The sequence below is a fragment of the Scardinius erythrophthalmus genome (assembly GCF_964197995.2).
Source record: "Scardinius erythrophthalmus genome assembly, chromosome: 13".
Taxonomy (NCBI): Eukaryota; Metazoa; Chordata; class Actinopteri; order Cypriniformes; family Leuciscidae; genus Scardinius; species Scardinius erythrophthalmus.
This window is the reverse complement of record NC_138233.1, coordinates 21,308,706-21,328,476: the sequence shown is the minus strand read 5'-3', so window position 1 is coordinate 21,328,476 and position 19,771 is coordinate 21,308,706. Positions and strand designations below refer to the sequence as shown.

Below are 19,771 nucleotides of genomic sequence, written 5' to 3'. Positions count from 1 at the left end.
GTTTCGGGGGCCGATCCAAGGGCCTCCCGGTCACTAAAACCACACTGTCCAGATGGATAGTTGACGCCATTGCCCTGGCTTACACCTCACTGGGCCTCTCTTGTCCCATAGGTGTTAGAGCTCATTCCACGAGAGGTGTTGCCTCTTCGTGGGCTTGGTCAAGTGGTATTCCCATTGAAGACATTTGTGCGGCGGCCGGCTGGTCCGCTCCGTCCACATTTGTGAGATTCTATAAGCTGGATGTCCCTGCTCTGCAGACATGCGTTCTTTCTGTCTAGACTCTGGCTCTGTGGATCCAGACTAGTTTTGAACCATGGTCACTTGGGTATTCCCATCTATAGCATATGTGCGGCGGCCGGATATCCGCTCCGTCCACATTGTTGAATTATAGCTTTAATGCCCTTGCTTGTAGCTACAGTTCTTCTGTCTAGACACTGGCTCTGTGACCCAGTCTAGTTGATATTGAACACACGGTTTTCACTTTGTGGGCTAAGTGACTGGCTCTGGCCAGATCCGATGAATTATAACTTTAATGTCCCTGCTTTGCAGTTACAGTCTTTTCAGTCTAGACTCTGGCTCTGCTGACCCAGACTAGTTTGATATTAAACACACGGCTATCACCTTGTGGGTTAAATGACTGGCTCTGGCCAGTCTTTATTACGGATAATTGATGGGCCCGATGTTCGGTCTCTTTTTATCCTGGCTATTCTGTACTTCCCGGAACTCTGGTGAGTCAGAGCGGCCAAAAGATTAATAGCACGGCGTTTTAAATGGAAACGTTCCCATAGCGTTTGCAACGCAGTACGAGAGAACGTTCTCGTAAGGGAACGTACTGGTTACTTTCGTAACCTCGGTTCCCTTAGAGATAAGGGAACGAGTACTGCGTTGCCTTGCCGTGCTATTTTTCTTATGGCAGGTTTGTCGCTTCAGTCGATTATACCTGTCAAATGGCGGATTCTATCTGTATTTATATGTTATGGTCACGTGTAGTTTCGCGCGCTTGACAGTGACAGAGCGCCAAGCGCCCTGATCCGCCATTGGTTCGTGCAGTTGCCCACAGCACAGCCTATCAGCTCACTCACGTGGGTCTGATGCTCTCGCCTGTGCTGTAGCAAATGCGTTTTAAAATAAAGGCTTCAATATTCTCGAGAAAAGGAGTTTTCCCATAGCGTTTGCAACGCAGTACTCGTTCCCTTATCTCTAAGGGAACCGAGGTTACTAAAGTAACCAGTACGTTTTCACAGAGGGGTTTGTTCATATATCATCTGCTTGGTAACATTTTATTCCTGAAATAATTTTTAATTAGAAAACGCCCCATTTTGCATATTTAAACAATATTTGAGAAACAACTTGTACAAATCAACTGGGGAAACATGTGAGATCTACAGTATTAGTTCATTTTTAACCTATAGTGTTGTCTTGCTAATTAAAAAAGGTATTGCTCATATTGTTCATTTCATAATTTTAAGAGCCATTTAAATTAGGGAGGGTGCATGGGGGGTAAAGCATCTACAATTCTTTCTTTTTTTTCTGAATACAGCTAATTTTTAATGGCTGTCAATGGAAAATTGTTATTTTTGAGAACCAGTGAAGTGTGTAGGTACCAGCATCTACCAGCAGGGGCTTAGTGGATCATGCCAGCTAAACCTTGATCCCTGACCTTTCAAAAGAAAAAAGAAAAAAAGGTCTCATTGGTGTCACCTAAAGTAGTCAGGTTGATTCAACCATATTAAATAATATTTTTGACTTCAATAAAACTGCACAAAGCTCATTTTTAGCAATCCTGGCAAAACAGAAAGATGGTTATTAATAAACTCAATGTATTCCTTTTTGGCTATGCTGTAAAAATTACCACCAATATTGCCGATGTCTTGTGGAATTGATTTAATCAAGCTTCCTTTCTTTCAAGTCTGGAGGTGGGGATGGTCTCATCACCTCTTGAATCCCTCCTCTGAGAATCAGCCTGAGATTAAAATAGATGATCATAATGTAATCCCAAATAATAACTATATATTAATAAATTCTCAGTAGATGGGGGTGGCTACTCTATGGCTCATCCTTTAAGATCGTATTTAATCTGTTCAAGTTCATTAAGATGAAGGGTATGGGAAAGAGATACCCAGGAAAAGAGGTGGTGGGGGTTCTCAAAGGAAGCCTGATCCTTCGTCAAGCTTGTGCAGAGACGTAAAAAACGTAAGCTCGTGCATAATTACTTAAGCTTTCACCAGTTTAAAGACACTTCTCGCTGAATGTCCAGAAATAACCATCCGTGGGCACGTAAGCAGGTCAATGCAATCAATCTCCGGTTTGCTCTGAAATAGCATTGCGTGATTCTGTTTAAAATACGCATTGGAAAAGCTGGATGAATCACATTGTGAGACGCTCATGTATACGAATGTGCATGACAAGAGATAAAAGATACGAGTTGTCAAAGCTCATTGTGTGATGTGCTGGAATATGGAAAGCTTAGCAGCAAACAGGATGCATATCAGAATGTGTTAAGACCACCAGTGGGATCATTGCAAAAATGAATGGACGTTCTGTCTCTATGGAGGGTGTCCAGCAAAAAAACTGAGGTTTTATTATTCCTGGGACTGGGATATGTTAAAATAACGCTGAAATAGTGTTTAGTTAAAGTGATTGATTTCCATATAGCATGATGGCACATATTCATGTGACCATAATTGTTATGTCAGTGTTAAGGAAGCAAGCCACTGAATCTTTAGCTTTTCAAAGTTTTTAAAGTACTTAAAGGGATAGTTCACCCAAACATCATTTACTCACCCTCAAGTTGTTCCAAACCAGTATGTTTTCTGTTACCCACATTCTTCAAAATATCTTCTTGTGTGTTCAAAAGAAAAACAATTATTCATACAGGTTTAGAATATCTTGAGAGTGAAAAGTGAAGCAAAATGTAGTTAGCAACACAAAGTATCTACATTGAAGTGGTTTTATGGGGCAATGTCTTTTTAAAATCATAATTATCAGAAGGTATCATTTTAAGTTTAGTACTTATCTATCTGGTGCAAAACAATGAGAATATTTTGATTAAAGTCACAACATTAAGCTTAAATAGATTTAATTAAATCCAACCAATGAAACTGAACAGCTATTTGACTAACATTATCCAAAACCCTGTGTGGCACGCATGGCATCATCTGAAAAGGAAAGTTGTTGTATGGCATTGTGGGTAGCGCTCAGACCTGTGGTGCAGTTGCATTGTGGGCAATGTGAGTTTGAGTCATGCTGAAGTCTTTTCCAGAGCCTGTTTCCTTCTCTCCTTCCCCATTGCTTCATTGTCCTATCTAATAAATGCAGAAATGGCAAATAACATAAAAAAAGAATGTGCAGTTTATCTATTTCTCATCTTTTAAGGAAGCGTAACTCTTGTTTTCATCTGTTTATTCAGCACAGTTTATTAACATTGAAAAGTTAAAGGACAAGCAAATATGTTCATTTTGTTGCTTTTTATGTTGTAAACAAGAAAGTAAGTTAAACACCATTGATATAACATTATAAAGGTGATTTATAGCAGTATACTGAACTACAGTATACGCCAAAATATGGATAAGTTGTTTGAGTAACGTTTTTAGAATTTACCATTTTGTTCACATTTCATAAGATATGCATGTTATACATATGCTACCGTGACCCCTTAAAGGAATAGTTCACTCAAAAAAAAAAAAAAATGCTGTCATCATTTAATCACCCTCAAATTGCTACACGTCTATAACAATTTTCTTCTGTTGAACACAAAATAAAATATTTTTAAAAACACATTTATTTATTTATTTTTGTCCATACAATGAAAGTCAGTTTAGTCCAATGTTGTTTTGGACCAAACTGACTTTTCACAAAAACACGTCAGCAACATTTTGTCAGTTGTGTTCTGCAGAAAAAAGGAAATCATACAGAATGACATAAGGGTGAGTAAATTGTGATTTGAATTTTTAGGTGAACTATCCCTTTAAGAGCTTGCCAACATTTAATTTGTGAAGTAATCTTAAAGGGACAGTTCACACAAAAATGAAAACTCATCATTTACTCACCCTAAATTTGTTCCAAACCTGTATGAATTTCTTTCTTCTGTTGAACACAAAGGAAGCTATTTTTCAGGATGTTTGAAACAAAACAGTTGTGGGACACCATTGACTTCCATAGTATTTTTCCCCCATACTTTGGAAGTCAATGGTGTCCCAAAACTGTTTGGTTACAAACATTCTTCAAAATATCATCTTTTGTGTTCAGCAGAAGAAAGAAATTCATACAGGTTTGGAACAACTTTAGGGAGAACAAATTATGACCGAATTTTTATTTTTGGGTGAACTATCCCTTAAAATTTGTTGTGGGAACTAAAAGACATTTACTTTCAAATAAACTGGAGAGATAATGTTTTTCACATTATTTGCCTTGCAATGGCTATCTGACAATTTAACCAAGGTTACCAATAAATAACTATACTTAAGTACAATAAACAAAGTATAAAGTATTATTTTGCAAATGCATTATTTTGACGTGCTGCAGACAGCATCTAAAGAACATTAGAAAATAACTTAATCAAAAAAAAAATGATAAAGATCATAAAATGACATTGTTGAGCACTTATCAGCTTTAAAGGCTGTTAATCTGCTTACTTGGCACCTTGTTTTTCATGTATGACAGTGTCTGCATTGGTTTGTTGCATTCATTTTATAATGTCCTGGGGAAAAAAAAAGCGTACCTGCTGCATATAAAATAAAAACATTACATTAATGCATACATGAACTTGTAAACACTGAGAAAAAGCAAGATATTTGCAATGCACCCTATTAAAAAAGCAACAGGTAGGCCTACAAGAAATACAGACACCTTTATTCAGGTTATAAATATCGGTTATAAATAGTTGTTTCTGAAAGCAGCTGAAATGTTTATTTGGTTTTTGTTTACAGTGTCCTTCTGTGTTTTCATACAGAATCTACTTTTACTCGGTTGTTGTTTGTCATTAAAGCAGATGGCTTGCTTTTGTTCCGGTCTGCAGCATCATTTGAACTCTCTGGGAAGAACATCTTCGCAGTGCAGAGTGAGACGATAATTTTTTTGTACTCTCTTCTGAAGTTCTGGTTCAGCAGTCCGTAGACTATGGCATTAAGGCAGCTGTTGAAATAGGCCATAAAATAACTGAATACAAAAAACCACTCCGGGATGAGAGGCACAACCCGCCCGGGGTCTATGGCGACCGCCAAGCCGATGAAATTGAGAGGGGCCCAGCAGACGGCAAAAAGAACAAACACCACAAACATGGTGACGAAGTTCCTTATGTCGTGCGGCGTGAGTTTGGGCCGAAACTCGGGTTTGACGCGTCTCCTCACCTGGATCACCAAGATCCAGATCCGCAGGTAGCAGTACGTCACAATCATGATTGGAAGAAAGAAATGGAAGAAAACCACAGAGATGGTGTACGCTGAGCTGGCCGACTGCACGAACGTACACGAGTAGACCCTGGGGTCGTACTGCAGGGAGCCTACGTAAAAGTTTGGCACTATAGCGACCACGGTCAGTATCCAGATGAGAACGACGTAACAAAGAGAGTTCTTGTCGCTGTATAGCTTGTCATACTTGAGGCTGTGACAGATATAGCAGTAGCGATTGATGGCAATGCCGGTTATGTTAAATATAGATCCAATCACGCTCAGTCCCATCAGGAATCCACTGATCTGGCAGTGGACGAATCCCAAGTTCCATCCATTGTGGAAAATGGAGACCAGCACGAGAGGATAAGGATAGACTGCTACCACCAGGTCAGCTACTGCCAAGCTCACCACAAATATGTTCCCTGCAAAACAATGACAGTGAAACGGAGATAAATGCAATTACAGGCACAAAGACACATTGTAAAAATGAGAAAAACTTTCAAGCAAAACAGCTTATTAAAATTCCCAGAATGCAATTTATTAGGTTATTGAATAACATGAGGGCAAATACAATATTGTAGCGATAATTTTAATAGATGGGAAATAAAGAGGTTTCATATGACTGCCATGTGTTCACCATCTCAGATTCTGCACAAGTGTATGACAACTTTCAAAAACAAACTTTAGGCGCTTTTCGGGATGGATGCCAGTACACTTTTGCAGCATGACCTTTAATGCATGTAATTAATTCATATCTTTCCTAAGCCTGTCAGCTGCTTTTACTATTAAAAGGATTTGGGTTGCATCTGTTATTGTCACATGATACGTATAGCTCTCCAATGAAGACCTTTTAGAACTTTTGGGCCCCGTGTTAGAAGAGCACGTCACTGTGCGCTGCACCGGTCTCATATCTCTCACAGAGAAGCTTCGGAAGCATAAAAGGAGGACAGTGAAGGACGAGAGAGGAGCAGGCCTGGACTAGTTTATGTTATGTTTTGTGTATGTATGTCTTTTACTTCTGGATTAAAGTGTTTGAATGTTCACCGGGTCCTGCCTCCTTCTTCAACATACTTTGTTACATAGACCCTTGCTGATGAGACTCCATCCTTGGAGTCGCTGGTTTTAAATATACCATTTCCAGATGTTTGTTCTTCATTCATGTCATGATTTGTATGATTCACTGACTCCAATAACGTCAAGTTTTCCTTACACCTTGAATACACTTGTGAATACACCAGTGTACACATCTTTATAATTATTTTATAAAATCATACCTTTTCAAAGTACCAGATGTTTTCTTTAAAATATTTTAATAAATTTTTTCGTTAAATATTAATATAAAGAATATGGATATTTTTAAGAAATCAACAGTCTTAAGTTTTTAATTATTTTTTTAGTTGATTTCCGCCATTAATATGATACCTGTGTAACACTTTATTTTTTAGTGTCCTTGTTACACATTACATGTACTTACCATAGTACCATACCATACTACCATAGTAATAACAGTAAATTTGGTTAGTTAATATTACTCACTTAAATAAATAATTACATTGTAACAATGACTCCTTAAAATAAAGTGTTACCGAGACTTGTTTCTCCTGCCTAGAGACTTTTGATTTTTATGTCCCAGAAAGAAAGAAAGAAAGAAAGAAAGAAAGAAAGAAAGAAAGAAAGAAAGAAAGAAAGAAAGAAAGAAAGAAAGAAAGAAAGAAAGAAAGAAAGAAAGAAAGAAAGAAAGAAAGAAAGGTCATCAAATAATCAGGCAACTATCCATTTAATTGAACAATAATAAGCTTGTTATATTACAGGGAAGAACTAATTTTAAAGTGTCAGCAAGTGTATTTTCTATTATAATTCTGTCAATTTCTATATTCATTCTCTACTCATTTCATTTTGGCTCACTTAAAAAGAAAAGGTCAATGATAGCATTTTAAGTTCGAATCATTCAAACTAAACGGACATCCAGTTCAGAGGCTGAACACTGCACTCGCATATTGGCATTTTAATCTCATATACTTGTGAAAACATGCTGGGCAAATCTTGTAACCCTGATGGTTTGCCAAATAAATACATTCATGATTTAGCCAATTAGGAATCATTAGATCAGAAGATCGTTCCAGAACATTCCCGTGACATATCAATGGCTTCTCTATTTTCAACTGTTTTTCTAAAATTTTATTTGAATTGAGGACGACCAGCAGAGAGAGTGCACAACTGCAACAAGCCCAGTTTATCTCCCTAGAGTTTTTGATGCTTTATATGATTACAACTGGAAGGAGATAAATGTACTGTTTTTATACAAACTTTGTTAAGTATCTGATCTGTTGCCGGTATCAAGGGAAAATTAACTGTTTAATTACAGGTTTTGTAAATAGAGTATAGCATGCTTCACCATGTCATAGTGAGATGGCAAGCTGTAGGCTCAAATTAGAATTGTTGTCTGTAAGCACACATCAAACCGCTAGGAGTTTTGGCAAAACTGTCAACATTATGTCACAAACACTACAAAATGCAATATTGGAAATTATCATAATTTAATCATGTCCAAAAATATCAACTTCCCACTGCAAACATGAATGAAGCACTGATCCATGACCATGTGTCTCTGAATGCTGAGCCATTCTACTGTAGCATAAGAGGCAAAGACTCTGAGACTGTAGAGTAAAAGCCCTTACAAGCACGTCACTTCTCCCTGGAGAGTTTGTTTGTGCCACTAATGGCATCTAGGCTGCAGGGCAAACCTTTGGCCATGATTTTTCCACACCACCTCACATACAGTGAGAGGAATTCACAGCCAGATTCACTAGATCCTCTGAGAGCCAGAGGAATGCAAAGAGGATTTTTCACTCTGTTAACTCTTATACATCCAACTGTTTATGTGACTGCTTTTTTCTTTCTTTCTGCTATGCACTATAATGTGATTAAATTAGCCTATCTTGCGAGATTTATTGTTTGCATTTACCTTCCTGCATTTGCCAGATGCTTGGCAAAGCAACTTACATTTTAACAGTTCTTGCATCACCACACTTTACTGTTTGAGCTACATGAAAGTAATCAATCACAGCATATTTCTTGAATTGAAAGTTTTCAATCAGGAACATATATACTACAATTCAAAAGTTTGAGGTCAGAAAGATTTTGGTTACACTTTATTTTAAGGTGTCATTGTTACAGTGTAATTATATATTTAAGTACTGAGTAATATTAAGCAACTACATGTACAGTACTTACTATAGGGTTAGGATTTGGTTTAATGTAATTATGCATAATTTACTGTTATTACTATTATGTTACATGTAACAAGGACACTGTAAAATAAAGTGTTACCAGATTTTTTTTGTTTGTTTTCTTGGTTACGGATTAGTCTCACCTGTTTCTTCAGTAGTTTAGGTCCTCGTTTTTGTTTATAGGCCTTTGATCTAGCATTCCTTTGTCGGTTCTTTTCTTGCTATATCCTAAGTTTGATGTTGATGGTAAACTGTAACGCTGTTATTTTTGTATTGGATTCCTGTGTGTTCCAGTAATTTGCTTTAATAAATTCAGCATGCCATTAGATACATGCCTCAACTTCTCTTCTTCCACATGCACCATGACAACAGTAAAGACATTTATAATACTGTTCTTTTGAACTGTCTATTCATCAAAGATTGCTGGAAAAAGGTGTATCACGGTTTCCACTAGGGGTGTAACCAGTGTTGCCAAGTCTGCGGAATTGGGCCATTTTTAAGTTGTTGCCGTGGGTAAAAAAAAGATTTAACGGGTCGATTGCCACCCCTGTAAGTATGATTTGGGTGATCCAACACCCCCAAAACACCCCACAGACGTACAAATTCAGTGGAGAATTCGGCCTCCCTATATGGAGAAAATCGCATGGGGCTACTTTTGACTGGCCATTGGGCTACTTGGGCACAGACCTGGCAACCCTGGGTTGTAATGGTTCTCTTTAAAAAAAAAAATCTAACTGTACCATTCTCCACCCTCGGTTCGGCACGCACTTGCACCGCGGTTCATCTCAAATCTGACGACGCATTCATAATTTGGTGTGTTAAAAATAGCAACGTGTAAAACACACAGAGTTTCTATGATGTACTGTATTGAGTTCGTATTCAAGTTTTGTGCTTGAATGGACAAATTCACAAAAAAATTATGTCAACATGCCCATCTTAAAGGGATAGTTCACCCAAAAATAAAAATTCTGTCATCATTTACTCACCCTCAAGTTGTTTCAAACCTGTAAGAATTTCTTTTTTCTGCTGAACACAAAAGAAGATATTTTGAAAAATGTCTGTAACCAAACAGTTGATGGACCCCATTGACTTCCATAGTAGGAAAAAAAAAAATCCTATCAGTGAATTATGTCTTAAAGTGACAGCAGCCTAATATTCCTGCTCTCTGTGTTTTTAATGTTAATCAAACGACAAAAGACAAGGAAATCACTCACTGCTCTTGATTGAATAGCTTTTGAAACTTCAATTAATGATTAATCTTTATTTAATTTATACAGTGAAGATTGTATGCAGTGTTAATTTACATTTGATTACTTTATTCAATTTCTGTACCTGAAAAGCACTGTTTTCACAGTAAAACTGTTTTCATAATTGATAATACTAATAAACGTTTCTTGAGCATATTAGAATGATTTCTGAAGGATCACGTGACACTGAAGACTATATTCTTATATATAAGAAAATTTCACAATATTACTGTTTTTACTGTGATTTTGATCAAGTAAATGCAGCCTTAGTGAGCATAACTGAGACTTCCTTCAAAAACATTCAAAATCTTACAAACCCCAAACTTTTGAATGGTAGCATCTCTACAAAGCAAGTATTTTCTTTGTTAAAGCAAACTCATATGTTTTATTTTATTTAGCACATCACACAAATAGATGCAGAGTCATCAGAAAGCAGAGAAAAACAGCAAGAGAGGAGAAAATGAGGTTAAACTGAATGAACCAGTAGCCTGAATTTTCATGTCAATCATGTTTCATGTCTTAGTCATGCGATTCCCCGTTAGTCATGTGATCCTGCCATGTGTTCCCTTGTCTTATGTGTCATGTTGTCATTGGTTGATTGTCTTGATTATTTTCACAGGTGTCCTTTGTCTAGTCATTAGTCTTGTGTGTATTTAAGCCCTCATGTTTGCCATGTGTCTTTGTCAAGTGTTGTTTCCTGTAACTCTAACCTGTCTCCTGTAACCTGGAGTGCATGCCATGCTTTTGTTTGATCACTTTTTCTAAATAAACTGTGCTTGGGTACAAACTTGCCTCCAGTGGACTATCGTTACAGTTGTATGTGAGCAACCTCTTTTAACTTGGAAGCACAAATTCACTGACTGTCAGTGCAAAGAGATAATTACTTACTAAATTTCTCATTGACTACTTTGTTTCCTGCACTGCTATTTCACCACTGCTGAATCTACAGTGAATAAAATAATATTTTAGTAGCCGAGTCGTGACCTTGCTGTATGTGATGAGATGATAAATTTTTACTGGGTACTGTGAAATGAAGCCAAAACAGTAGGGCATTCAACTGTGCAATAAAAAAATAAAAAATAAAATAAAAAATCACACATGCAGCGCAGCGTGACCACAGTAGTCTAATTCACTGATGAATGACTCCTTAGCTGGTTTGCTCAATAAAAAACACTCAAAAAGACAGTATTTTCTTTGCTATAAAAATGTCTACTGTGTAAATGAGATGTATCCTTTTTTGCTACAGAAGATACTTGTGTACTCTTGTTTACATGCAAACAGACTAACAGGCCTACAGGATGCAGAGGTGAATGTATTTATAGTAGTTTGAGATGGTAATGAAGACTAATTGGTTACACACAACTTGTTCAGTAGGAAATGTGATAGAACATGTTTGCTATCAACACAGCATCAAGTTGAAATGAATTTAAGCCCCGTTAGTTTAGACACTGATGCTATAACTACACCATCTAGATCTAAAAAGCATCTTTCACCAATGACAGCCATTCAAAAGCAGCCAAGTATTTCTCTTTTCCCAGATCATGATTTGTTTTTGTTGGGCACTTAAAAGAGTGAAGTGTAAATCATATTGTTCTCGTTTGCTGCCTTTGACATCACAGCTCAGGTTAGTCACTAGTGAAGTCAGTCAATCAGCGTTGTCACATGACATGTGCAGTTCAGGTGATTCAGAATCCTTTAAATGCAAAACAACAAGGGATTCAACAGGAACTGCAGCCAAAATCTGTATAGGTCTCTGTGACATCATGCACTGTGAATGTAACAGTCTGTCAGAACCTAGAATTCTGCAGATACATATTCATATTAATCTTTTAACGCAGAGACCATCAGTAACAGGTCTCTTTGCTTATAAAGCACCAAATAAACTACGTCAAATAAACATGAGAAAATGCTGATTCATAGTGTAGATGGACAAGAGACATATATTTAAGTTTGCAGTGGGAAAGCCAATGGGATGTGTACTATTACAGTAAGTTATTCTATTATATATCATTTTAATAAGATAAATACATTCACTTTTCTTGCCAATTTGTTGCATTGCAAACTATGTACAGAAGTATAACATGATATAAAAACATATAATATTATGTTGTATACTGTGCCCTTGATTGATCAAGAGTCAAATACAACAAAAGACAAAAACATTGATATGCAGTTGCTCTTTATCATCATCACTCATTACAAATGACAATGTTGGGTATTTGTTTTCAGAACTAAGCTTTCTTGGCTTTAACCAAAAGATTTTGGGTCCCGTAGGTACAGTATCGGTTATATTTATTCAATATCCCTTTAATGAAGCCTCTCTACATCTAAGCAACCAGATATTAAAGCAAATACTGTATCACACTGATGGTCAAATTCTGGAATACTGGCTTCTAATTAGTATTGGCTGGGTTTTGCATGTTTTTACTGCAGCCTTTGCAAAATAAACTTTGATATAATTTTGTCACTCCAACTGAGCACTAAAGAGAAGCCTCACTAACCTTGAGTTCACAGAAATATTATGCTTAAATCAATATTTTATTGCTTTGGGATCCTGGAGGGCAGTTTCAAATGATACTGGAGTCTTTAAACAGAACTCATCACTCATGTCCTTAGTACAACTAAAGACAAGCAGAGTGGCAAAAGAAAGAGGAAAAAGTACTGTACTGTATCTAGCATGTACTGTTCAGCTCACAATTGTGCACAGATTATATTAAAGGATCAGCACAATAAAATGTGTCATATTCTAAGGTACTGAAAATACCTTGATATGGTACTTCTAAGAGAAACAACTGACAAGAAAAAAGCTAATTGAAAAACTCTGAAGGTGTTTATCTATATACCTACAAAAAATATAGAACCATGGCAACATTTATTCATGAAGATCATTCCTCACTTCATCTCTGTAGATGATGAGACCATTATGAAGCCCAATCAGGGGGTTATCTGACATTTGATATTAAAGGGTTAGTTCACCCAAAAATGAAAATTCTGTCAGTAATTACTCACCCTCATGTTGTTCCAACCCCGTAAGACTTTCGTTCATCTTCGGAACACAAATTAAGATATTTTTGATGAAATCTGAGAACTGGATCACTCCTCCATAGGCTTATGGACACTATAACTTGCTGGCCCAGAAAATTTATTAAAGACATTGTTAATATAGTCCAAGTGACTCCAGTGGCTAAATCTTAAGTTTATAAAGCGACGAGAATACTTTTTGTGCGCAAAAACAAACAAAAATAACGACTTTATTCCACTTTTCATTTCCTTCTCTCTGGACCTCGAGTTTTTTTTACGTAGTGTAATAGCGTAGCGCGTCTGTGATGCACGTCACCACGTATCACACATGACCAGAGTCGCCCAATAGTGAGCCTACGTGGTGACGTGCAACACAGACGCGATACGCTTAAACACTACGTAAAAAGACTCGAGGTCCAGAGAGAAGGAAATGAAAAGTGGAATAAAGTCGTTATTTTTGTTTGTTTTTGCGCACAAAAAGTATTCTCGTCACTTTATAAACTTAAGATTGAGCCACTGGAGTCACTTGGACTATATTAACAATGTCTTTAATACATTTTCTGGGCCAGCAAGTTATAGTGTCAATAAGCCTGCAGAAGGAGTGATCCAGCTCTCAGATTTCATCAAAAATATCTTAAATTGTGTTCCGAAGATGAACGAAAGTCTTACGGGGTTGGAACAACATGACGGTGAGTAATTGCTGCCAGAATTTTCATTTTTGGGAGAACTAACCCTTTAAGTCATCTGCCACAGTCAAACCCTGATAAAGGGTCATAGTCCAGCCTTGCAGAAATACTGAACAAACCAATTCAAAGCCTGACCACCAGTATGAGTGAGTAAGGATATTGTTTTGTGCATTAACACATATGTAAATTATGTTAATTTTGGCATAACTCCACACACTGATATTTTGTTTGACTCTCAATCAGAACAATAACTATGTATAATATATATAAAATAAGCAACAACCTGGCCTGACAAAACCTAAAAAAAAAGTGTGCTTTAAACAAGAGATTGAGATTTAAACACTTTTTGTTGGACCAAACAATAGAAAAACCACAAAACTAGCCCAATAAATGAACATGGCAACTGCTGCTTCAATTATTTGGAGTATTGAAAAAAAAAAAAATAATAATAATAATATAATAAGCAGCAGCAAAATAAAAAATATATTTTGTCTCCACTTTAAAAAAAAATAGTATGGCCACAGAAAAGTTGCTATGTCATGTGACATTTGATTCAGACCCTGGATTAAAATGTCTGGCACGGTGGTGGACCAGGCTGGCTGTGTTTAACAGCGGATGAGCCAAGAGTGGATCTTCAAAAAGGAGTCAGTCTGTAAGTGAGCGCAGCATCAGTACAGTGTATAAGCAATTGTCCATTCATTGCCCAGGCATCGAAACCAGCCCAAGGGCAGGCCGAGGGCCAAGGCAGGCAGGAGTGAGCACATGAACTCCTTGAGAATAAATAAAGCTTCATCTCAAAAAGCAAAAAATTAGTGAGTTTCCAACAGGGCAATGCAGTCTTTTTGTCTGTCTGTCTGTCTGTCTGTCTGTCTGTATTTAGTTATTTAGTTATTACTGTATTTTGCTATTAAAATAGCAATGAGGACATTCAGATGTGTGACATTAGATTCCATGAACTATCCATTCAATTTGTACTTTAAACATGGTGACATTTTTATTGAGATTGAATAATCACATCGTGGTTCAGTTAAACCTGAACAATAACTTTTAATCATCAGTACTATCACTTTATCTCTATGTATGCACTTTGATTGAGACTTTTATATGCTGTTGTTTGAAAATTCTTTAAGTAATCACTATTCTCTGTCCTCGTTCCAGCCTGCTGAAAGGGCCCTTCTTCCGCTCACACAGCCTCTGTGAATAATTGGTAGAGGAGAGTTCCTCTTGAATGAACAGTGAACTTTATCTAATAAGACCGCCTTGGGCTCGTAAGCAAAGTCAGTGCTAAAGAACAGTAGTTCGAGATGGAGCCGCATAGAGAAGACGGCCTCTTTTACACTGTCCGAGACCTTGAAAAATGTAAAAAGGGAACCAAGTGCCTGTATGGGGTTCTTGTAGCTCAACTGGTACTGCATGATGCCCACAATGCTAATGTCATGGATTTGATTCCCAGTGTGAGTGTATATACCTTAAAATCTACAGGTATTGAGATATAACATGCATCTAGTACAGCATATCATTGCTAGCTCTCAGGTAGAGTTTCATTGGCAGTTTTCTGATGTAGGTACACTGGCTGTGTTGAAAGGAGGCTTACCTAACAGCAGGGAATGGTTAGTCTGAAAAATCTAAACAGACAGTTGTGCCACAGCAGATAGAGTCTTTGAGGTTGAGTAGCTTAAATAAAACAGATAGACCGCAATGGGGAGTAGCGGAACCACTTTGTTTCAGCACAGAAGAACAATGAAGAGCGAATGTGTGCCTGCTCATGTGACCGCATTTTTTTTTTTTTTTTTTAAATCACTTTACCTTTGTATATGTGATGGAATGATTGCTAATTGAATATTCACACTGGGTCAGTGGTTTTCAAAATGGGCCATGGGAGGTCCTCTCATGGCGAGGAACATAATGAAGCACGCATCGTGGGAGGCTAATGGAACAATTACTGGGTTAATTTGACCCACTTATCAAAGGTTATAGTGCACTGTACTCAGTACAGGAGGAAACAAAAAATGTGTATGTATGACTGTATATATGTATGTGTATATTATTAAATACAGTTTTTCTAAATCACTTTGGCACATTTTTCGAAACAGTCTTAAAGGGGTGGTATAATGCCCTTTTCACAAGATGTAAAATAAGTCTTTGATGTCCACAAAGTGTGTATGTGAAGTTTTAACTCAAAATACCCCACATATATTTTTATATATCATGTTAAAGTTGTCCCTTTTTGCGGGTCAGCAAAAATGCACTGTTTTGTGTATGTTCCTTTAAATGCAAATGAGCTGCTGCTCCCGGCACAGAGGGCGGAGCTTCAACAGCTTGCACTCACATAGACATGCACTGAAATTTTCAAAAACTTTTAGCCTTTTATGTTCAAACCGGAGTCAGACAATGATGGAGAGACTCAAGAAGAAGTGACAACATGATGAATGCAACAGGACGTTTCTGAATAGTTAGTTGATGAATTTATGTAGCTTATGTGTAGTTATCTTCTAGTCATTGATTAGCATATTCTGTCTTGATAATCTATAAATCGTGTTCAGGGGGTGGGGTTTATGTCAATTTTAGGGTTGGTGATGTCACTAACCTTAAAAAGCGATTTCTTTAAAGCAAATATCTCCCTTTGCTTTGAACTTTGAGTATTGTAACTTTGCAGATGTTGTTTATGCTCAAACAGCAACATTACACACTAACTAAAGTTAAAAAAGGGAAATCATAATCAACCACCCCTTTAACATTATCTAAGTGCAATTGTCACAACTATTTGCTGGAACATCAGAACTCTATTGCATGTCTGCGAAATGTAGTAACTCACCCAAAACTTTTATGCTTCAAAACCTAGTTATTGTGTCAGTAAATTGGCCAATGGCACTAAAATAAAAAGTGTTTTTGTCATTAAATGTGTTTTCACCATGGAAATATTTGTTATATACAAATTTCATGTTTTTTTCTACTTTTTTGTTGACACTAACTGCTTTATACAAAACTGTCAGCGTGACACCGGTGATAAGAACTCCATCCACTCACAGGAAAATGACTGGCCTCTTCAGTTTTGTTCGATATTGGGCCAGTAACCTGAAACCTCATTTTGCTCACACAATGAAGGAATGTTTAGAAGTTGTGAAGAGTTTGACAATTTCACTGGGAATTTTGATCAACAAGCCATGTGAATTTCACTGTGCAAATTGTAGACAGTTTGCTCTTTTACACACATCATGTGCCAAAACGGATGCAATTTGCTTAAATCAATAAGATATTCAAATCTGATGTGGCCAAGAAACTAATTGTTCAGAGATCTGAACTTGTTTTGAGAGAAAAAAAAAAGTCTCATTTGAGAATTGAGCCAAAGCGATTGAGAAAAACTGTAATTAAAACACCTGATGACTGAAAACATTACAACAAAGATGTGTAAACTGGAGAGACAATAATGAAATAGGTCAAATGGAGAGTAAAGTACTACAAAGCACAGTAAATTTCAGGGAAAAGTGTTACAATTTACATAGTAATAATTTGTTAGATTTTGGTAATGAACATGTCTATTCTTATTGTGGGCACTTCAAAACATTGTGAATTCTAGGTACCTCATTTTCTGAATTGTTTCGATTTTTAGAATTCACATTAGCTTATTTCTGCATCGTGATGGGCTTAACGAAAATGCTAATTCTCTATAGCTGTGTCCCAATTCAGAGGCTCAGTCATTCGAAGGGGCGCATTTGGAGGCTGCATACAATATCAAGGATGTTTTGTTTAAGAAAAATAACCGTAAAAAAATTGACTGTTATTCCTTGTGATGTGCAAAATACTGTCATTTCTTTCTTACATTGCAATCTAACAGTTACTTTTCTTAAATGAGACCACCTCGATGACGTATGCAGCCTTCAAATGCGTATAGCCTGCTGAAGTGACATAGGTGGTTCTTATGGAAAATCAGAAATACAGTGGTTGCCCCGGTTACTCCGGTGCACAAAGCAGCTGCATAACATTCTGTTTCTAATACAGAGAATGCTTATCACAGAGGAAAAAAAGGAAGGCATTCAGTATTTATGTGTTTTCAAACAGGCATTCAAATCTTTGGTATTTTTAACATTTAAATATTTTATTTAAATACATGCCAGTCCAGAAAGGATATCTAGATAGTGATTGAAAATGTTCTGATTCTTTATTGTTGTTCTTTGTGTTTTTTAGCACTTTAATCAGTTTGGAACATTTGTTTAATTAATACATTTGTATTATGTATTGTTTTATTGTATTTAAATCTTAAAGTTTCTTCTTGTTATTATAAAAAAGCTATTAAACGTATTATTAAGAGGACAATACTAAAGTTTGTTTATCAATTACCATTATAAAAGCTTCAGCAATTGTCACGATATGAATATTTGATACCATCACATGCCTAAAGCCTAAAAACATCAACATGCTGCTCCACATAATGTAAGTATATTTAGTTCATTGGAGTTGCTTTGTACTTGATGTAAATATAAGCACTGTAAAGCATGCACAAGTGCAGGCTACATTTTTGTCCAAGACTGGTTTTCCTTGTAAAATAGTGCTGTTGTAGTTTTCAAACTGGTGCCACAAACTTCACAGTTGAGGAACAACATAAGGTCTCTGTCTCTATTGGCAGAGAAATGTGACATATGGGCCGGTGTGACACCGGTGATAAGCACTCCATCCACTCACAGGAAAATGACTTGCCTGTTCACTGTTGTTTGATATTGGGCCAGTTACCTGAAACCTCTAAAAATAGTCCCATACAGTCAAATGAAAAACCCTGTCAGGAATGAGAGAAAATATGAAATCGCACTGAGTAAGAATCCAGTTTATGCAGAATGATGCATGATCCTAATTCATTTATGAACTCTTAAAACTCACTTCATACAGTGTACACTGTCTGTTAAATAGTATGCATGTAATCCTGTCGGTATTTGATAGGCTATCCTGTAATTTAAGCACCCCATTGACTGAAATCCTGGTGACCAAATCCTGCTAGGAAGATTTTAATGAAATAAAGATGTTATTATGACCAGTCATTGCCTCAGTAATAAATACATAAATAAATAAATAAAGCAATTGTAGTGAGATAAGAAGTTTAACTACAAATCAAATAGATATAAATATTAAATACAATGAGTAATTACTAGTAAAGCTGAAAACTATGTAGTAAGTACTGGGACAGTGGCTATTGTAATACATATAGTCAGTTATATCATAACAGTTAATATCTGAACCTATGAATGACAAAAATATCATAAAGTTCAACTTATATTGTTCCTTGTCACTACTTAGATTTACCCACTAAGGAATAAGTAGGCTACTGGTGACGAATGAAATAAATGTTAGTCACTATAGCTACTAGTATCGAATGAATAGTTACAGGTGAAAGTGAGAAAGATACTAATACTGGATCATCTGCTAGCAATTAAAAATAAGCACACACAAAAAAAATACTAGTAACCTAGGTTTACATGAATAAATGTTTAAAAAAAGGCTTGCCGTGTTTGTTTTAAAAGCGACCTTACCTGCGTTTCTAAGTTTCTTGTTTCTGCACACGGAGAAAATCACCAAGAGGTTCCCCAATATATCAACCACGATAGTGAAGATCAGAAAGCAGCCTAAAGTTGTGGAGACCCAGGGAGGGCGATTCAGCGAGATCTCGTAAGGGCTCAGTGAAGAACTGTTCATCAACCGGCTGCTGCCATTTATTTTCATCTTATCTTCACTTCAATAATCCTCCTCATAAAGCATAGGATTTGAGTCCATTGGAAAACCATGAGTGGCTGTTTTTGCGTCTACGTAAACTTGCGTAAATTGAAGGTCTCTTGTCATGTCATGGTCCTCGATGGAGCGCACGCCTTCATGGTCTGCGCGCGGACATGTGTCCGCACTTTTATAGCTTAGTGTCTACATCAGATTGTTGGTATGTAACATCCGACAGCAAGTTAAGTTCTTCTCAAATGCACATGGATGGGTGATGAAGCTGTCTGTGGATCGCTGTAACGCTGCCCCGCTGTGGAAGACAACGAAATCGGCTCGGAATTTGGGTCGGAGATGGTTGAGTTCCTTCTTTCACCTTTCACATCCATGTGCTATTATGCATGTGTTCATTCATTATTTTTTGATAATTCATAGTTTATTTACACATTCACGTAGTTTAATTAATCTTTTCAGTGCGTGGCGTATTGGTTATTGACTTGGGC

The 19,771-nt window shown here is 36.8% G+C and overlaps 1 protein-coding gene across 1 annotated transcript; it reads right to left on the bottom strand.

Moving 5' to 3' along the window:
- Positions 1-4,774: 4,774 nt before the first annotated feature.
- On the bottom strand, positions 4,775-19,283 carry mtnr1ab (melatonin receptor 1A b; the record flags this gene model as incomplete). The annotated part of the gene is made up of 2 exons (XM_081382146.1): positions 4,775-5,812; positions 19,094-19,283. The coding sequence occupies 2 exons, from the start codon at positions 19,281-19,283 to the stop codon at positions 4,944-4,946; spliced, it is 1,059 nt and encodes a 352-aa protein (XP_081238272.1). The 3' UTR covers positions 4,775-4,943.
- Between the last annotated feature and the right edge of the window lie 488 nt (positions 19,284-19,771).